This window comes from Myotis myotis, unplaced genomic scaffold, assembly GCF_014108235.1.
Source record: "Myotis myotis isolate mMyoMyo1 unplaced genomic scaffold, mMyoMyo1.p scaffold_m19_p_1, whole genome shotgun sequence".
Taxonomy (NCBI): domain Eukaryota; kingdom Metazoa; phylum Chordata; class Mammalia; order Chiroptera; family Vespertilionidae; genus Myotis; species Myotis myotis.
In genome coordinates, this window is record NW_023416313.1 from 25,316,790 (window position 1) to 25,333,321 (window position 16,532).

Here is a 16,532-nt window from a genome sequence, read left to right on the forward strand (position 1 = left end):
TAATTTGGAGGGTGGGGCGAATTTGATCTTTCCTAGGTCCATTTCAGCAGCGCCTGTCTCTGCAGGCAAAGTCTATAAAGGAGGGATGTGGTCTCAAGTTGGCAGAGATCTTTAAAGAACTTACCCCGGGAGAGTCCGTCTAACGTGTCAGCTACTGTTGTAAAAAAGCAACCATGGGCCCTAGCTGGTTTGCTCAGTGGGTAGAGCATCGGCCTGCCACTTAAGGGTCCCAGGTTCGATTCCAGTCAAGGGCACATGCCCTAGTTGCGGGCTCGATCCCTGGTGGGGGGCATGCAGGAGGCAGCCAATCAATGATTCTCTCCCATTGATGTTTCTATCCCTTTCTCCCTCTCCCTTCCTCTCTGAAATCAATAAAATATATTTAAAAACAAACAAACAAAAAACCACGGACTACATTAAGTCTCTCCTTTTTTTCCCTTTTCATCAGTAGTTCTACACCCACCTGTTGGCATTTCCTGCGCCTCTGCTAACCCCGCTAAACTGGGTGCTGTCAGCGACACAACATCTGGCTTTCCGGGAGCCACGGGGGGTGTGTCGGGAAAGAGGGGCCACTCGCCACTCTGGGGAAGTCAAGGACCCCCAGTCCGCGCTGGGGTCGCGCGACGTCGGGGTGGGCGGGGCTGGCACAGGTGTCCCGAGAGGCGGGAAGAGCCACTCGCGGAGCCCCAGGCGGCCCGGGCCAAATCCCGCGGGAACTGCCCTCGGGCGGCGTCCGGCGCCCCGCCCCCAGGCGCCCGCGCCCTCCGCCCCGTTCCCGGTTGCCATGGAGACTAGACCCGAGGCGGAAGAGCTCCCCGAGGCGGAGGAGGCGTACCAGCGGCGGCCTGAGCCCGCGGGGTCCATCGGCTCGCGTTCCACCGGCTCAGCCGCCACGCCCGCGACGAGTGACCGCGCGCGGCTGGCGAGGCGCTGCGGCGCGTCCTCCTCCTCGAAACCCCAGCGAGGCGAGCGCCGGAGGCCCCGGCCCCTGCCCCGAACCCGCCAGTGGGAGAGGCTGCATTGGCACCAAACGGCCCTCGCTGGCCTCCGTCGCCCGCCGTCGTCCCGGGCTCCCGAGGGCGCCTTTCCAGTCGCCAGCCCTGGTGTGCGCCCTGTCGCCTCTGTGTCCCCAAGACCCGGGAAACGTCCGCCCTGGGGGATAAAAGAGGGGTCGCGGGAGCTGGCGAGAGGGGCGCCCGTGGGGCGGGAGAGGCGGCTCCTTGGGGGGCTGGGTCCCCCCGCCGGCCTGGGGGAAAGCCCAGGTCGCTTGGGAGGCGACTCCCCAGCTGTCTCCATCCCTCTCCCCTCTTGAGTGTGTGACTTCGCGGGGGCTTGTCGGGCTCGGCGTCGAGGATGCTCGGATCGGCCAGTACATGTCACCTCTCAGCCTCGAAGGCCACAGCCGAGGGGGGCGCCGGCGTGGTCCTGCAGAGAGAGAGTGAGGGATGTGCTGAGATAACCTCTCCTTTCCACACAGACGATGCTTAAGGCACCAGCGAAACCTTTTCCCGGAACATCGGAATTGTAACCGAGGGCGGGTCGGGGGCAGCCATGCTGGAGCCCAGTGAACTGCAGTTTCCCAACGAAAGCAACGCCGAGGAGCTCTCCCAGCTCGCTTGCCTGGCGCTGTCTGACGACGAAGTGTCCAGCGAGCAGGACGCAGGCGGTACCCCCGACAAAACTGGGTATCCGGACCCCGTGTACGTTATGGCAGCGAACGTCTTCCAGGGCATCCGAGTGGAAACGTCACCGGAGAAAGTCTTGATCAAGTATGGGAAGGAGCCCCTGCGGCCCTTGTCCAGCGGGTCCGAGGACGGGTCCTTCCAGCACCTGGCCTATGAGCTGGCCTTCAGCGCCCTCAAGTGTGAGTAGCGCCCGGCCTCGGGGAGCAGCTGCAACAAGAACATGAGGAGCGCACTCGTGGCCTGCAGCCCCCTCATGCCACGTTTTGTTTCCATGCATATGAGTATCTTTAGTCGGTTGCAAATGTCAAGGAATGAGGAGAGTTCCAGCAAAACACGCCTTTTCAGGCCAGAGCTGTTTTTCAGGGTAGCTTTTGTCTAGCATGGTGCCTCAGATGTAATTCGGTCATTGAATTGAACAAGGAAACACTCCCATTAGCAGGGAGAACAAGGACCCATTGAAGCACCCATCCACACTTTCCCTCTCCTTGGGTATTTCTCTCCATTCTCTGTGTTTACATCTTGTATTTTAGTGTGCGCGGCTCTCAAAAATATAAAATAAAAACCAGTAAGAGGGTCAGGGAGAGGAACAGGGAGGGAATAAGAAGAAAAAGTGCAGTATATCAAAAATGAATATCGAAATTAAATCAACCCCAATGAAGATGACTCCATTTATCAACAGTAGCTTTGATTTGGGGAGCTTATACATTCGTTCCTCTAAACCTTGGCAGAATTCTGCTTTCTGATTTCCTTCTGGGGCTTGAGATGCCCGGTTTCAGATTTCCTCAGTGGTGGTTAATTATTAACTTCTGAGTGTGGGGAGCAGGTCCCAGGATAGAACCAAATATTGTTACTAGGAGAGCAAGAAGTCAAAGGGCTTGGAGACATTTGTTGTTGTAGTGGCCTTAAACTTTAATTTAAATAATAGTGTATTATAATGTCATATAAACTGTAAAGTTTATGTTGGCTGCCTGTAAACTGACTGAATATAGTTACAAAAAGAAGTTCTGGAAATATTTGGAGTGTTGGAGTGGTAAGCACATAGCTTCCTAAAGAGATCTTGAAAGGGCAGCTACTCATTTGCCTATCTGTTTTTAGTATTAATATTTTCCGGGGCCTCCTTGTACATAGGCAGTTAACAATTGTTCAGTGGAATTAAAATGTCCCATTCATTTCAATCTCTTTTTAAAATATGTTTTTATTGATTTTAGAGAGAGGGAGAGAGAGTAACACCAATTGGCTGCCTCCTGCACATCCCCGCTAGGAAAATGTTCCATTAATTTCTTAGATATGATTATATATTTTTGGTTGTCTGCTGAGATGATGTCAACTTTAAGGCCAGGAATTTGTCAATATAGAGAAAAATTTAATGTTAAGAGGCAACTTTCCTTTAGTTTTCATTTCTTTTCTCCTGATTGTGATTTTTTTCTTTTAAAATCTATCTTAACCATTTTTCCTCCTCCAGTTTAATCCTACAGACCAACCTATGAGTCAAATGAACATTTTTATACTTTTCCTCGCAAGAATGAAATGCAGACTGGGCATCTGTGTTGATTAGTTGGTATTTAATGTAAATGCCAAGACTCTATTGTAGACACTTTGTTTTCCTAATAGAATATTGAATCTTACCTTTAGAAATCAATACTAAAAGTCTGAAATTATTTTATGTAAAATTATGCACTAATTAGATGGTCATGTGTATAGTAGATTATCTTTTTTTCCTCTCAGTCTTTGTTTTATGAAAGGGTCTTGTTACTATTGATTTAAAAAAAATACATGTTTTTATTGATTTCAGAGAGAGGAAGGGAGAGGTAGAGAGAGATAGAAACATAAATTATGAGAGAGAATCATGGATCAGCTGCCTCCTGTAGGCCCACTACTAGAGATTGAGCCTGAAACCCAGGCATGTGCCCTGACCAGGAATTGAACTGTGACCTCCTGGTTAATGGATCCACCCTCAACCACTGAGCCACACCAGTTGGGCCCTATTTGATATTGTTTAATGACCCAGAAAATCCCATTCAGATAAATTATTATTATCATAGGCTTTTACAAACCTGCTTTTGTTAGAAATGTTCAAATTCTAAAGTAAGATGACTTTGGTTGTTTACTTGGTACAAATATTTTCTTCTTAGAATAATAATATATTGCTTAAGTTATCATCTGAATAATTTCTGAATGTTCGAGTAGAGTAAAACCCTGAATTCCTAAGTGCAATGAGTTTTCAAGATAATTAAAGACCTGATATTTTGCTTTAAAATATTGGAGGCTCTTGTCATTTCACATTTATCTTCTGCATTAGCAGTGTTTTATCAATACTTTCACATGATATTTTGTAAGCTCATATTTGGTTTATACAGTATAGGTTCAGAAAAGAAAACTAGGGTTTCTTTCATAAGATTTTATAGGAGCAGTAAAGCTGAAAAGGTTAATGTACAAGCTAAAGAGAGCTTGGGTAATGGTCTGTTTTCTGGTGAATTTGTAAACAAGTAATTAGATCATATTACTTTCTTTTAGGAAGTACAAGAGAAGAAAAAATAATGCCCGAGAAAATCCCTTAATTATACAAATGTTAAGTATATTCCTTTGGTTGGGTTTTATGTTTTCCAGTTTTGTTTGCTCCTTTGATGTCCTTCTTTGTGCATAAGCTCTATCAAAGCAGAGAGTGTGTATCTGATTAACCCAAGGTTTAAAGGGCTCAGTATAATGTTTTTTGAAATGAAGGCAACCACTACTCCTGCTTTACTAAATAGCCTAAAGGTCACCTTTTTGCTAAAGGAGGTAATGAAGAATAACCTACCTATTCCTATTAAGTACTAGAAGCTAACTTGTTTTGCTTTTAAATTTTATTTATTGATTTTAAAGAGAGAGGGAGAGAGAAAGAGAAACACCGATTTGTTGTTTCACTTATTTATGTACTCATTGGTTGATTCTTGTACGTGCCCTGACTGGGGTTCAAATCTGCAATCTTGGTGTAGCAGGACAGTGCTCTAGCCCAGTGGTCGGCAAACTGCGGCTCGCGAGCCACATGCGGCTCTTTGGCCCCTTGAGTGTGGCTCTTCCACAAAATACCACGTGCAGGCGCACACGAACAGTGCGATGGAAACTTTGTGGCCCATGAACAGAAGTCGGTATTTTGTGGAAGTACCACACTCGAGAGGCCAAAGAGCCGCATGTGGCTCACGAGCCACAGTTTGCCGACCACTGCTCTAGCCAACTGAGCTACCTGGCCAGGGCTTTTTTTTTTTTCCCCGAAGAATCTCTGGATGTTTCAAGGAATACTAAATATTTAAAACAAAGAAAAACTGGCAATGATTTCTTAAAAAATAAATTTTTTTATTTCTTTAATTTTTTTTAAACATATTTTATTGATTTTTTACAGAGAGGAAGGGAGAGGGATAGAGAGTTAGAAACATTGATGAGAGAGAAACATTAATCAGCTGCCTCCTGCACACTCCCTACTGGGTATGTGCCCGCAACCAAGGTACATGCCCCTGACTGGAATCGAACCGGGGACCCTTGAGTCCGCAGGCCAACGCTCTATCCACTGAGCCAAACCGGTTAGGGCAAATTTCTTTTTAAAAAAAGATAGAAAAAACCTTAAGGAAAGATATGTCTCTGAAATTGTTGATTTTATTGATGGCTTAATTCTTTCTCCAACTTCTCTAGGTGTATATAGTAGTTAGTGAATTATAAATAGCAGGTACTGGTGTGCCTTTAACCTGGTCATTTCAGAATCATCTAACCTGTCAGCAAAAAACCTTCTAATTGCTTAATGTATGCTTTGAGAACACGTTCTGAAGCCCTTGCTCACTTCTCCTTCTGGTACCCCTTAAGCTGACCTCCTGTTTTTTAATTCTTTTTTTCTTCTTGGTTCTCTGATTGAGTGATTTTTTTCTACCCTGTCTTCTAATTCACTGATCTGATCCTTGGCTTCCCCTAATCTGCTGTGTATTCCTTCCACTGTGTTCTTTATTAGTGCTATGTCATTCTTCATAGTTACTTTATCTGTTCTCATGCCATCTTTGCCATCATTATTTTGAACTCTATGTCTGATAAATTCCTTATCTCCATTTTATTTAGCTCTTCTGGAGAATTCTCTTGTTCTTTCGTTTGGGGCTTGTTTTTTTTGGTCTCCCCATTTTGGCTGCCTATTTGAGTTTGTGACTATGTATTAGGTAGATCTGTTATGCCTCCTAATCTCTGGAGCAGGACAGTGTCAGGTGCTGTTTCTGACTGGCCCTGTATACCCTGTTTGGAGCTATCCGCAATCCACAGCTTGTGGCTCCCTCTGCTGTGGCTGGGTGCCTTTGGAAAGGACCAAGATGTGCACCAACAGTGACAAGGATATTAGAAGTTATAGACCACCCCTCACAAACATAAACACAGAACAAAAATCCTAAATAAAGTATTAGCAAATTGAGCCCAGCAATGCATAACAAGATAAGACATTATGAGTGAGATCTTTAATGTTTTTCAAAAGACATAAAGGTTGGGATTTCTTTATTACTCCTTTGCCTATTCAGATAATGCACCTTTGGCTGTGATTCCATGTGGAGCCTGGGTCATTAGGGTCCAAATTCATAACAATTGTAACTATTTCATCATGCCATCATAATTTAAATCTTTATCAAGAATTGAGGTATAGTTTAGCTATGAAAGTAAATGTATTTTATGACATTGTCTAAAGTGTACTTTGATTCCAAAGTTTTCATTTTCAGCTTTGGTATATTCAGTAACAGACATTTACCTTGATCTGCAAGACAAGGTAAATGTCTGTTACTGAATATACCAAAGCTGAAAATGTCAGATTTTGGTATATTCAGTAACAGACATTTACCTTGTCTTGCAGATCAAGGTATTTTGGAAACTATATTAATAGATAGCTGCATCTTTCCAAGTACTACAATAGTAAGTAGATGCCTTTTATATAATTAGCTGTCTCCTGATTGTTATTTCCGAAGTACTAAAAAGCCTTCCAAAGTACTTTCAAGTATATTCTTAACTCTTTTTACTTCAAATGCTTCTAATACTGGCCCTAGTCCTTTCATTTTGATGAACATACCAAAAATTGTCTTCATTGAAAGATCTATTTTGTACTGGGCTCTTTTTTTTTTTTTTTTTTTCCTATTTTGAGGTCTTTTTCTCTCAATCCAGCCAGACTCTCTAAATATAGTCATATTCCTGCCCTTTTATGAAAAATAATGGAATGAAAAATAATGCTATTAGATATTGTTTATATACTTTTCTTTTTGTGTGTTTCCCCTTGGTAGCCAGATCATTTGAGCAGTTTAATTATTGTGATGCTGTATGATTTTCAAGATAGAAAATTTCAAGCTCGTCTCCTTTCTGATAACAAACAGTGCATAGTGGAAGTTCAAGAAGTAGAGAACATTCTTAACAGGTAACTGTAAAAGTAAAAAGGATGTTTTATGTGGAATCATTATTAGTATTTTCATTGGCAAAATTCTATGCAGTATAATGTATAATACATGTCAAATTTTATAGAGAAAAAATATAAAAGTTCACAGGTTTCTTACATTCCTTTAAAAGCAATATTAATCTGCCCTGGCTGGTGTTCAGTTGGTTGGAGCTTCTTCCCATACACCAAAAGGTGGTGGGTTCCATCCCAGTCAGAGCTCATTACTAGGTTTAGGGTTCCATTCCTGGTCGGGAGGCAATCAATCGATGTTTCTCTCCCACATCAGTGTTTCTCTGTCTTCCTTCCTCTCTCTAAAATCAGTAAAAAACAAAACATCCTCAAGTGAGGATTTAAAACAGTATTGAGCCCAGCCGGTGTGACTCAGGGGTTGAGGAAGCAAGAGGTCATTGGGCTGATCCCTGGTCAGGGCACATGCCTGGGTTGCAGGCTCAATCCCCATTAGGGGGCATGCAGGAGGCAGCCGATAGATGATGTTTCTCTTTCATCAGTGTTTCTCTCTATCCCTCTTCCTTCCCCCCTCTCTAAAAATAAAAAATGTATTAGAAAATACACAGTATTGAAACCCTGGCTGGTGTGGCTCAGTTGGTTGGGCGTTGTCCTGTGCACCAAAAGGTTGCTGGTTCAATTCCTGTTAAGGACACATGCCAATCCCCTGTAGGGGGCATGCAGGAGGCAGCTGATGGATATTTCCCTCTCCCATCAATCTTTCTCTCTTTTTCTCCCCCTCTCCCTTCCGCTCTCTCTAAAAATCAGTAAAAAACCTTAAGAAAACAACAGTATTGAACAGGTTAAATCTTTTGTTTAAATCAAGTTGTAAGATCCAACTTGTATTTGGAAAATCATGAAAAATTCTTAAGAATTTTTGCACATACATAAATTAAATTTCATTTGAAATAGTTATTTATTTACTTAGCTTTGTTTATAGCTTTTTTAAAAAAATCTATCCTGTGTCAAATGAGAATTCCAACAGTAGATAAGAACCCACTGCTTTGACAAATTGAAAAAACACACAAACTTTTACTTAGTTAAAAACGAACATGTTTTGATTTTGTTTTTATCTTAAATATTAGCAGAAACCTACTATGGAGATAATAAAAAGGTGGTGTGGAGAGCTAATTAAACTAATGTATATAAAATGCTTAGATTAGAACCAGACACATAGTAAATGGTCAATAAACATTAAGTGCTATTGTTGTTAGGGCTTTTGTTATTATGCTGTTGAACCATAATAGAAAGCAGTTTATAGCAACAACAACAATCTTGTAGGAAGATTTTTATCTAACAGATAATTTGAAACAGTTGTCAGTGTAATATCTGATTTTATATTGTAACTAAAGGCTCGGTGCATGAAATTCGTGCATAGGGGGCGGGATCCCCTCAGCTCAGCCTGCACCCTCTCCAATCCAGGACTCCTCGGAGGATGTCTATACTTGGAAAGAGGCAGTCGGACCTCCCTCTCACAATCCGGGACCACTGGCTCCTAACTGCTCGCCTGCCTGCCTGCCTGATTGCCCCTAACTTCCCCCTCTGCTGGCCTGGTCGCCCCCAACTTCCCCTCCCACCCCCCACCAGCCTGGTCGCCTCTTACTGTCCCTCTGCCAGTCTGGTTGCCCCTCACTGTACCCCCCCCACCCCCCGCTGGTCTGGTCGCCCCACACAGCCCACTGCTCAGTCGTTTGGTCGCCCTCACTAATCCCCCTGCTGGCCTGGTCGCCCCACACCTGCTGCTCAGTCATTTGGTCGCCCTCACTAACCCCCCTGCTGGCCTGGTCGCCCCACACCTGCTGCTCAGTCGTTTGGTCGCCCTCACTTTCGCTGGCCTGGTCGCCCCACACAGCCTGTTCAGCTGTCCGTTTGGTTGTTTTGGTTGCGATGGTTGCTTAGGCTTTTATCTATATAGATGGGGAATCAAGCAGTTTCATTTAAATTATTGAAGGCTGAGACCAGAGGACTCTGGTAGTGGAGTAATATAATATGGCTTACATTTATTGAGCACTTAATATGTATCAATCACTGTTATAAGAAACTTTTGACATAATTACCTTATAAGGTGGACACTCTTATCATTTCCACACATTGGAAAATGGAGGCATAGAGAGGTTAAAGGAACCTATCTAATGTCATAGAGTTAGAAAGGGGAGTAGACAGAATTCAAATTTCAGTAAGGCTTTAATGTTTATATGCTGCCACTCCTTGCCTTTGTGGCTCTCAACCTTCCTAATGCCGCGACCCTTTAATACAGTTCCTCATGTTGTGGTGACCCCCAGCCATAAAATTATTTTTGTTGCTACTTCATAACTGTAATTTTGCTACTGTTATGAATTGTAATGTAAATATCTGATATGCAGGTTGTATTTTCAGGGGTCGCGAGGATATGAGGCTTGGCTGAGTACTCTGGAAGATTAAAGATAGGACGTAGTCATAGCTCATGATAGTCGTAGCCATGAGAAATTGTGGAATGGAGGTTAGGCTTAGGCATTACATAACTACAATTTAACATATAGGAAGGAAGCTCTGGCTATATGTACAATGGGGATGCTGGTAAAAAGAGAAAATTGAGCAGTTTTCTATGATAACATTAAAATTGTAGCAGGAGATGGACTTCTGGCTCAGGAATGTTAGGAAAGGCTATTTTTGCTTCCATTTTCATCATTGCAGTCTGCCTCACAGCTCTGGAAAACTTTTTTTTTTTTTTTGGTAGCTAGAGTATTTCATTTACAGAAGTAATATGTTTGGTTATTCTAATAACATTTAGATTTGGTCTTTGTCCTCAATCTGATATTTATATAAAATCTTTATAACTGTATATATACTTTAAATTACTTTTTGTGTGATTAAATGATATTAAAATTTGGAAAATTATTTCTCCCTGTACTTACCCATATACACAATACATATATTTTTCTAGGTTTCATATCTCTAATCTTTTTTAAAAAAATATATTTTATTGATTTTTTACAGAGAGGAAGGGAGAGGGATAGAGAGTTAGAAACATCAATGAGAGAGAAACATTGATCAGCTGCCTCCTGCACACTCCCTACTGGGGATGTACCCGCAACCAAGGTACGTGCCCGCAACCAAGGTTCATGCCCTTGACCGGAATCGAACCTGGGACCCTTGAGTCCGCAGGCTGACGCTCTATCCACTGAGCCAAACCAGTTAGGGCCATATCTCTAATATTTATATTTCATGATTAAATATTCCAGTCAATACATTTACAGATAGTCCTCGGGTTACGTCGGACTCGTACGTCATTTCGTGGTTACATCGCCATCTCCCATTTATTTATTAAAAAAAAAGTTCCGTCATTCGACATATGTACATATGTGCTTTATGTTTTTTATTATTTACCACAAATAAAGGTCAGGAATTGTTATCTGTCTTTTAAACTTTTTTTACTGTTTCACTTCATTACTGCTCTGTATGTGCTCCATGTGAGTGATGTAGGTGCTTATGTAGGTGCGTTCCAACTTATGGCAAAAATCATGTTTCGTCGCGCCGTAGGAACAGATCTCTGGCATAACCCAAGAACCTACTATATATGCATTAAATTTGAACTATGTAGGTATTTGGACAGATTATTTTTTTAATTTTCTTAAATTAAATCTTTATTGTTCAGATTATTACAGTTGTTCCTCTTTTTCCCCCCATAGCTCCCCTCCACCTGTTTCCCCCCTAACCCGCCGCCGCCCTCACGCCCTCCACTGTCCTCATCCATAGGTGTATGATTTTTGTACAGTCTCTTCCCGTACCCCCCACACCCCTTTCCCCCCAAGAATAGTCAGTCCCCTCCCTTTCTATGCCCCTGATTCTATTATAATCACCAGTTCATTCTGATCATCAGATTATTTATTCACTTAATTTTTAGATTTACTTGTTGATAGATGTGTATTTGTTGTTCATAGTTTGTATCTTTACCATTTTCTTCTTCTTCCTCTTCTTAAAGGATACCTTTCAGCATTTCATATAATACTGGTTTGGTGGTGATGAACTCCTTTAGCTTTTTCTTATCTGTGAAGCTCTTTATCTGACCTTCAATTCTGAATGATAGCTTTGCTGGATAAAGTAATCTTGGTTGTAGGTTCTTGGCATTCATCACTTTGAATATTTCTTGCCACTCCCTTCTGGCTTGCATAGTTTCTGTTGAGAAATCAGCTGACAGTCATATGGGTACTCCCTTGTAGGTAACTGACTTTCTTTCTCTTGCTGCTTTTAAGATTCTCTCTTTGTCTTTTGCTCTTGGCATTTTAATTATGATGTGTCTTGGTGTGGTCCTCTTTGGATTCCTTTTGTTTGGGGTTCTCTGTGCTTCCTGGACTTGTAAGTCTATTTCTTTCACCAGGTAGGGGAAGTTTTCTGTCATTATTTCTTCAAATAGGTTTTCAATATCTTGCTCTCTCTCTTCTTCTGGAACCCCTATAATTCGGATGTTGGTACACTTGAAGCTGTCCCAGAGGCTCCTTACACTATCTTCGTATTTTCAGATTCTTTTTTCATTTTGCTTTTCCGGTTGGGTGTTTTTTGCTTTTCATGTTTCAAATCTTTGACTTGATTCTTGCGATCCTCTAGTCTGCTGTTGGGAGTCTGTATAATAATCTTTATTTCAGTCAGTGTATGCTTAATTTCTAGTTGGTCCTTTATCACAACCTCAAGGGTCTCATTAGATTTCTTGAGGGTCTCATTAAGTTTGTCGGCGGTTTCTAGAAAAATCTTGAGAAACCTTAAAAGTGTGGTTTTGAACTATATATCCAGTCGTTTGCTTTCCTCCATTTCTGTCATTTGTATCCTGCTTCTTTGTCTCAGCATTTTTTAATGCTTCGCTGTGTCTATAGAGTGGCTTTCTGTGCTAGGTGTCCTATGGGGCCCAGTGGCTCAGCCTCCCCAATTACCTGAGGTAGACACCCTTGGTGAATCCCCTTGTGGGCTTTGTTCACAGTCTTATTGTAGTTAAGCCTTGATTGTTGTAGGTAACATGGGAGGGATTGACCTCCAGGCCAATTGGCTGTGAGAATCAGCTGTGTCTGCAGTGGGAGAACTTCTGTGCTGGAGACACCCCTCAGGGGCAAGACTTGCTTCAGTGGGGCTTTGGTGGTCACCGAGTCTGCCCTCTGAGTGTGTCCTTTATGGATCCGAGGAGCTGCAGTCTGGATGGTCCCACTCTGACCACCGGGTACATGGCTCCTGGATCTCTAAGGAGGTGCTAATCTAGCCTCTGCCTGAGGCTATCCAGCAGGAGCCAGCTGTGACACAATGCAAGTTGCCCTGAAGCCTTGGGCCAGCTGTAGTTTGTTAGGTAATTATCAGATTGCAAAGGGCCAGGCCTTTCATATGCAAAAGCCTCCATGGCTTGGATGGGGTGGGGTCCCAGGGGGTCAACAGGGCGGAGCAAGCAGTTATAGCTGCTCTCAGTCTTGCCCTCAGAGGCCCTGCTTCTCAGTGTCCCGGCAATCACTGCAAGCACCCCTGAGAGAAAGCTGCCCTCGAGTTCTGACCGATGCCAGACTGTCCAGTTTCTCCCGTATGAGTCTGGGTCCCCAGAGACTCGCCCAGAACTGGAGCTCAGAGCTTGAGACTCCCTCCCAATTTAAAAAGACAACCGTGTCCTCAGCCGCCAACCCTCTCCGCATGCGCCTCTGTACCTCTGTATTTTACTTCCGCACCGCACCTCCTCTGAGTCTCTGTATGCTTTTCTCTTTCCTTCTAGTTGTAGAATTTCCACTCAGCCAACCTTCCTGTGGTTCTGGATGATGTCCATTCTGTCTTTTAGTTGTATTTTTGAAGTGGTTGTGCGAGGCCACAATCTCTGGTGTTTACTTATGCCACCATCTTGATTTCTCTGGACAGATTATTTAATAAAAAATAGTTTGTACTCAGAAACAATTCACAGTGTTTAATATAGAACTGTTACCTCCTTTATATTAATGTATTCTTTTATGTGCATTGATATATTATGTAATTGTTTTTAGTATCCCTTCCTGTAGTTTTGTGACATTAGTACATAGGACTACACCAATCTAATTTTATTGTAGCCCTAGAAGACTTCATGTTTGAAAACACTTTCCCTTCCAAGTGCCTCTATGTTTGTTCTCTCCCTCTTCTTCTCTTTCTTCCTCTCCAACTCCCCTATGCACGTATACATATTCACACATAAACACATTCTTAAGTGAAACGTTCTCATTCTACCAAGTAGATAATAGCTTAATTTTATTAAGCTTCTGGCAGTCACACACATCACCCTGGTTGTACTTGACTCTTTTATGGATTTTCTTCCCTATTTCTCATTTAAAGTTATGATTTTTTTCTAGTTCCTTTTTAAAAAAAACATGTTTTTATTGATTTCAGAGAGGAAGGGAGAATGAAAGAGAGATAGAAACATCAATGATGAGAGAGAATCATTGATTGGCTGCCTCCTACACAGTCTCCATTGGGAACTGAGCCTGCAACCCAGGCATGTGCCCTTGACTGGAATCGAACCTGGGACGCTTCAGTCTGCACGCCGACACACTATCCACTGAGCCAAACCAGCTAAGGCTCAAGGTTATCCTTGAGGTTTATTATTCAATTAGATTCCTACTGTGAAAATGATATGAATATGGGTCAAAAGAAAGTCTTGTATTCTCATTTATTAAAAACTAGTGGCCTGGTGCACAAAATTAGTGCACATTAAAAGGGAATTAATTAGAGGAAATATTTTAATATTTTATTTGACCTTTCTCTATAATAGAAGTGTCAGAGATGAAAGAAAATTAGTAAAATGTATATGAAAATCTCCCTCCTGTCAGAGTCTGGGGTGTGCTGCGGAACCCAGAGTCAAGTCTCGCCCACATGCGTGGGCCTCAAAATCACGTGAAACCCCTACCTGGCCAGCCCCACCCCTGTCAAGCCCCGCAGGGTGGAGGGCACAGCTTCAGGTCCCCTGTCAACTCTGCTGGGCAGGGGGCGTGGCCTCAGGTCCCCGGCCCAGCCTCAGGTCCTCCAGCCCCGAGGGCATGAGGGTGTGACAACTATTTGCATATTAGCTCTTTATTATATAGGATTGGGGCTGTGAGATCAAGAAAAATGATTGGGTCTTCATGGTCATGCTAACCAATTCTTTTTCTTTTCTGTTGTTTGGAACTTTGAGGCTTGGGATAATCAGAACTAGGAAGGGCTTGATACAGATTCATGCAAGTTCCTTAATCTTATCAAGACTACCTTGGCCTGGTAGCTCAGTTGGTTAGAGCATTGTCCTCATATACCATGGTTGTGGGTTTGATCCCAGGTCAAGGCACATACAAGAACCAACCAATGAATGCATAAATAAGTGGAACAACAAAATCAATGTCTCTCTCTCTGTCTTTTCCCCTGTCCCCTCCCCCCCCCCCTTTAAAAAAATACTACACTGTTGCTGTCTTAAGGTCACACAGCTAGTAAGTGACAGAACCTGAATTTAACATCAGGTTTGTCTGACTAAATCCTACACCTCTCTCACTACATTAAATTTGCCTTGAAACTAGCACTTGATATAAGTATCTGAGCAGATGCACAGTAAACTATACAGGGGCAGCAAAAACTGAAAAGAGGAAGCAGGATTATTGGATTTCTATTTTCAAATATGGCCATTTTTTATTTTAGACTATAAAAATTTGAAATAGAATTGCTGAAGGATTTGTTAAAATTTGAAATCTAATTTGTTAATGTTTCCAGTGGAAAATTGATAGACTTGTCTTCAATGCAGTAATCACCAAGAATGGATTTTCTGTCTCTAGTTTTAAGACAAAATTGGCTGCGGCATTGGCAAGATGTCGAATCAAACATGATGCCCTTTCAATTGACCACATTCTTCCAGAAACAGTTAGGAACCAAGAACTAAGGGCCTCCACTTTGCCACTTTATGCTTGGATAAATACTTTAAAAATTAGGTAAGAGTTTTAATCAAATTCTTTATTCATATTTCAAAGTAATGTGATAAAAAATATTACCTTTTAAATGTGGGAGTTATTGGAGAATCATAGTTTAGTTCAGAATCTTATCACCAAACTACCAAAGATAATCATGTAAATAGGTTAGCTTTTCTGTCTCTATCTTTTAACTGATTGTTGCCTAAAATTGTAAGTTCCATTAAATATAATATATGGAGTGGTGTCTTTGTGTGTTTTTTTTTGTAAGAAAAGATGCTAGTGTTAAATACATTTTTAATGTAATATATTTGTAGTTACAACCTAATGTTGTATTTTTACAGCCCTGAAGAAGTTTATTTTAGTTTGAAGAAAAGAGGCTACACTAAAGTCAAAACTGTATTGCATATTGGTGGAAAAGTCTTTGCTGTGGACCAACATTGCTATGATGTCTTAATTTTTCCATCTCATCTTAAAAGTGATCTTCTAAATATAGATCTCTTCAAAGATTATAAACTCATATTTCAGGTAAATTAACACTTATATTCATTGTGATTCTCAATAATCCTACTTATCCAAAGAATCTCTCCACTGAAAAATAAAACCTGCTCTAGCCGATTTGGCTCAGTGGATAGAGCATCGGCCCCAGGGACTGAAGGATCCTGGGTTCAATTCTGGTCAAGGGCACGTACCTTGGTTGCAGGCTCAATCCCCAGCCCCAGTCAGGGTACATGGGGGAGGCAACCAATCTCCCTCACATCATTGTTTTTCTCTCTCTCTGTCTCTCCCCGTCCCTTTCTTCCACTCTCTCTAAGAATCAATAGAAAAATATCTTCAGGTGAGGATTATCAACAACAAAAAATAAATAAAATAAAATAAAATCTAACAAACTGATTATATTTTTATAGATTATCAGGGAGGTAATTTCCACCTTGAATAAAATTAATACCTCTACAATCAGTGTTCCTATTGTACTTTGGCATCTTTGTCCTATGTGAAGTTGTAAAGAACATATTCTTTCCCCAGATTCTATACGTGGGGAGACTTGTATTGCTGGCAGCTATATTTTTCTCTCCCAAGGGAAGATTCAAGAGAAGGTACAATGATGTACCTTTCTTCCTTATATTTCTGTGGAAAATGCTAGAGCCATCCTGCATTTGAAAATGCAGTGTGTGATACTTTCCCATTATCTCTTTAATATAGTCTTATAGCTTTGATTTGTAAGAGGTGTGTAATGTCTATCAATGCAGGAAGAGAATATGAGGTATAATGAGGTTTCCATAAAATGAAAAGTAAGAGGTCTAAAATATTAAGTTAAATTAATTTTTATGTCCTTAGATTCCAATTCTTAGCTCAGATTTACCTTGTCTTCTAAGGTTTATTCCTTTACGGGACCCATATTCTTGGGCAGAATCTTTTGGCCTTATGTTAGAGAGACACCCTAATGAGCACTGAGATCAACTGCAGAATCCCAGTCTGTGTAGCTTCCATTTATATGCTTGTCAGCCATTTTTTAAGCTCTGTGAACTA

General features: G+C 41.9%; 1 protein-coding gene across 1 annotated transcript in view; it reads left to right on the forward strand.

The window, feature by feature from the left end:
- The first annotated feature begins 808 nt into the window (after window positions 1-808).
- NSUN7 (NOP2/Sun RNA methyltransferase family member 7) overlaps window positions 809-16,532 on the forward strand; it is a 40,415-nt gene continuing 24,691 nt past the window's right edge. Inside the window, exons 1-6 of the mRNA XM_036332151.1 lie at window positions 809-1,103; window positions 1,478-1,864; window positions 6,535-6,593; window positions 6,956-7,086; window positions 14,874-15,026; window positions 15,347-15,530. Of these exons, the coding sequence (XP_036188044.1) occupies window positions 1,552-1,864; window positions 6,535-6,593; window positions 6,956-7,086; window positions 14,874-15,026; window positions 15,347-15,530 (840 nt within the window). The 5' untranslated portion in view covers window positions 809-1,103; window positions 1,478-1,551. The remainder of the gene's footprint in view (window positions 1,104-1,477; window positions 1,865-6,534; window positions 6,594-6,955; window positions 7,087-14,873; window positions 15,027-15,346; window positions 15,531-16,532) is intronic.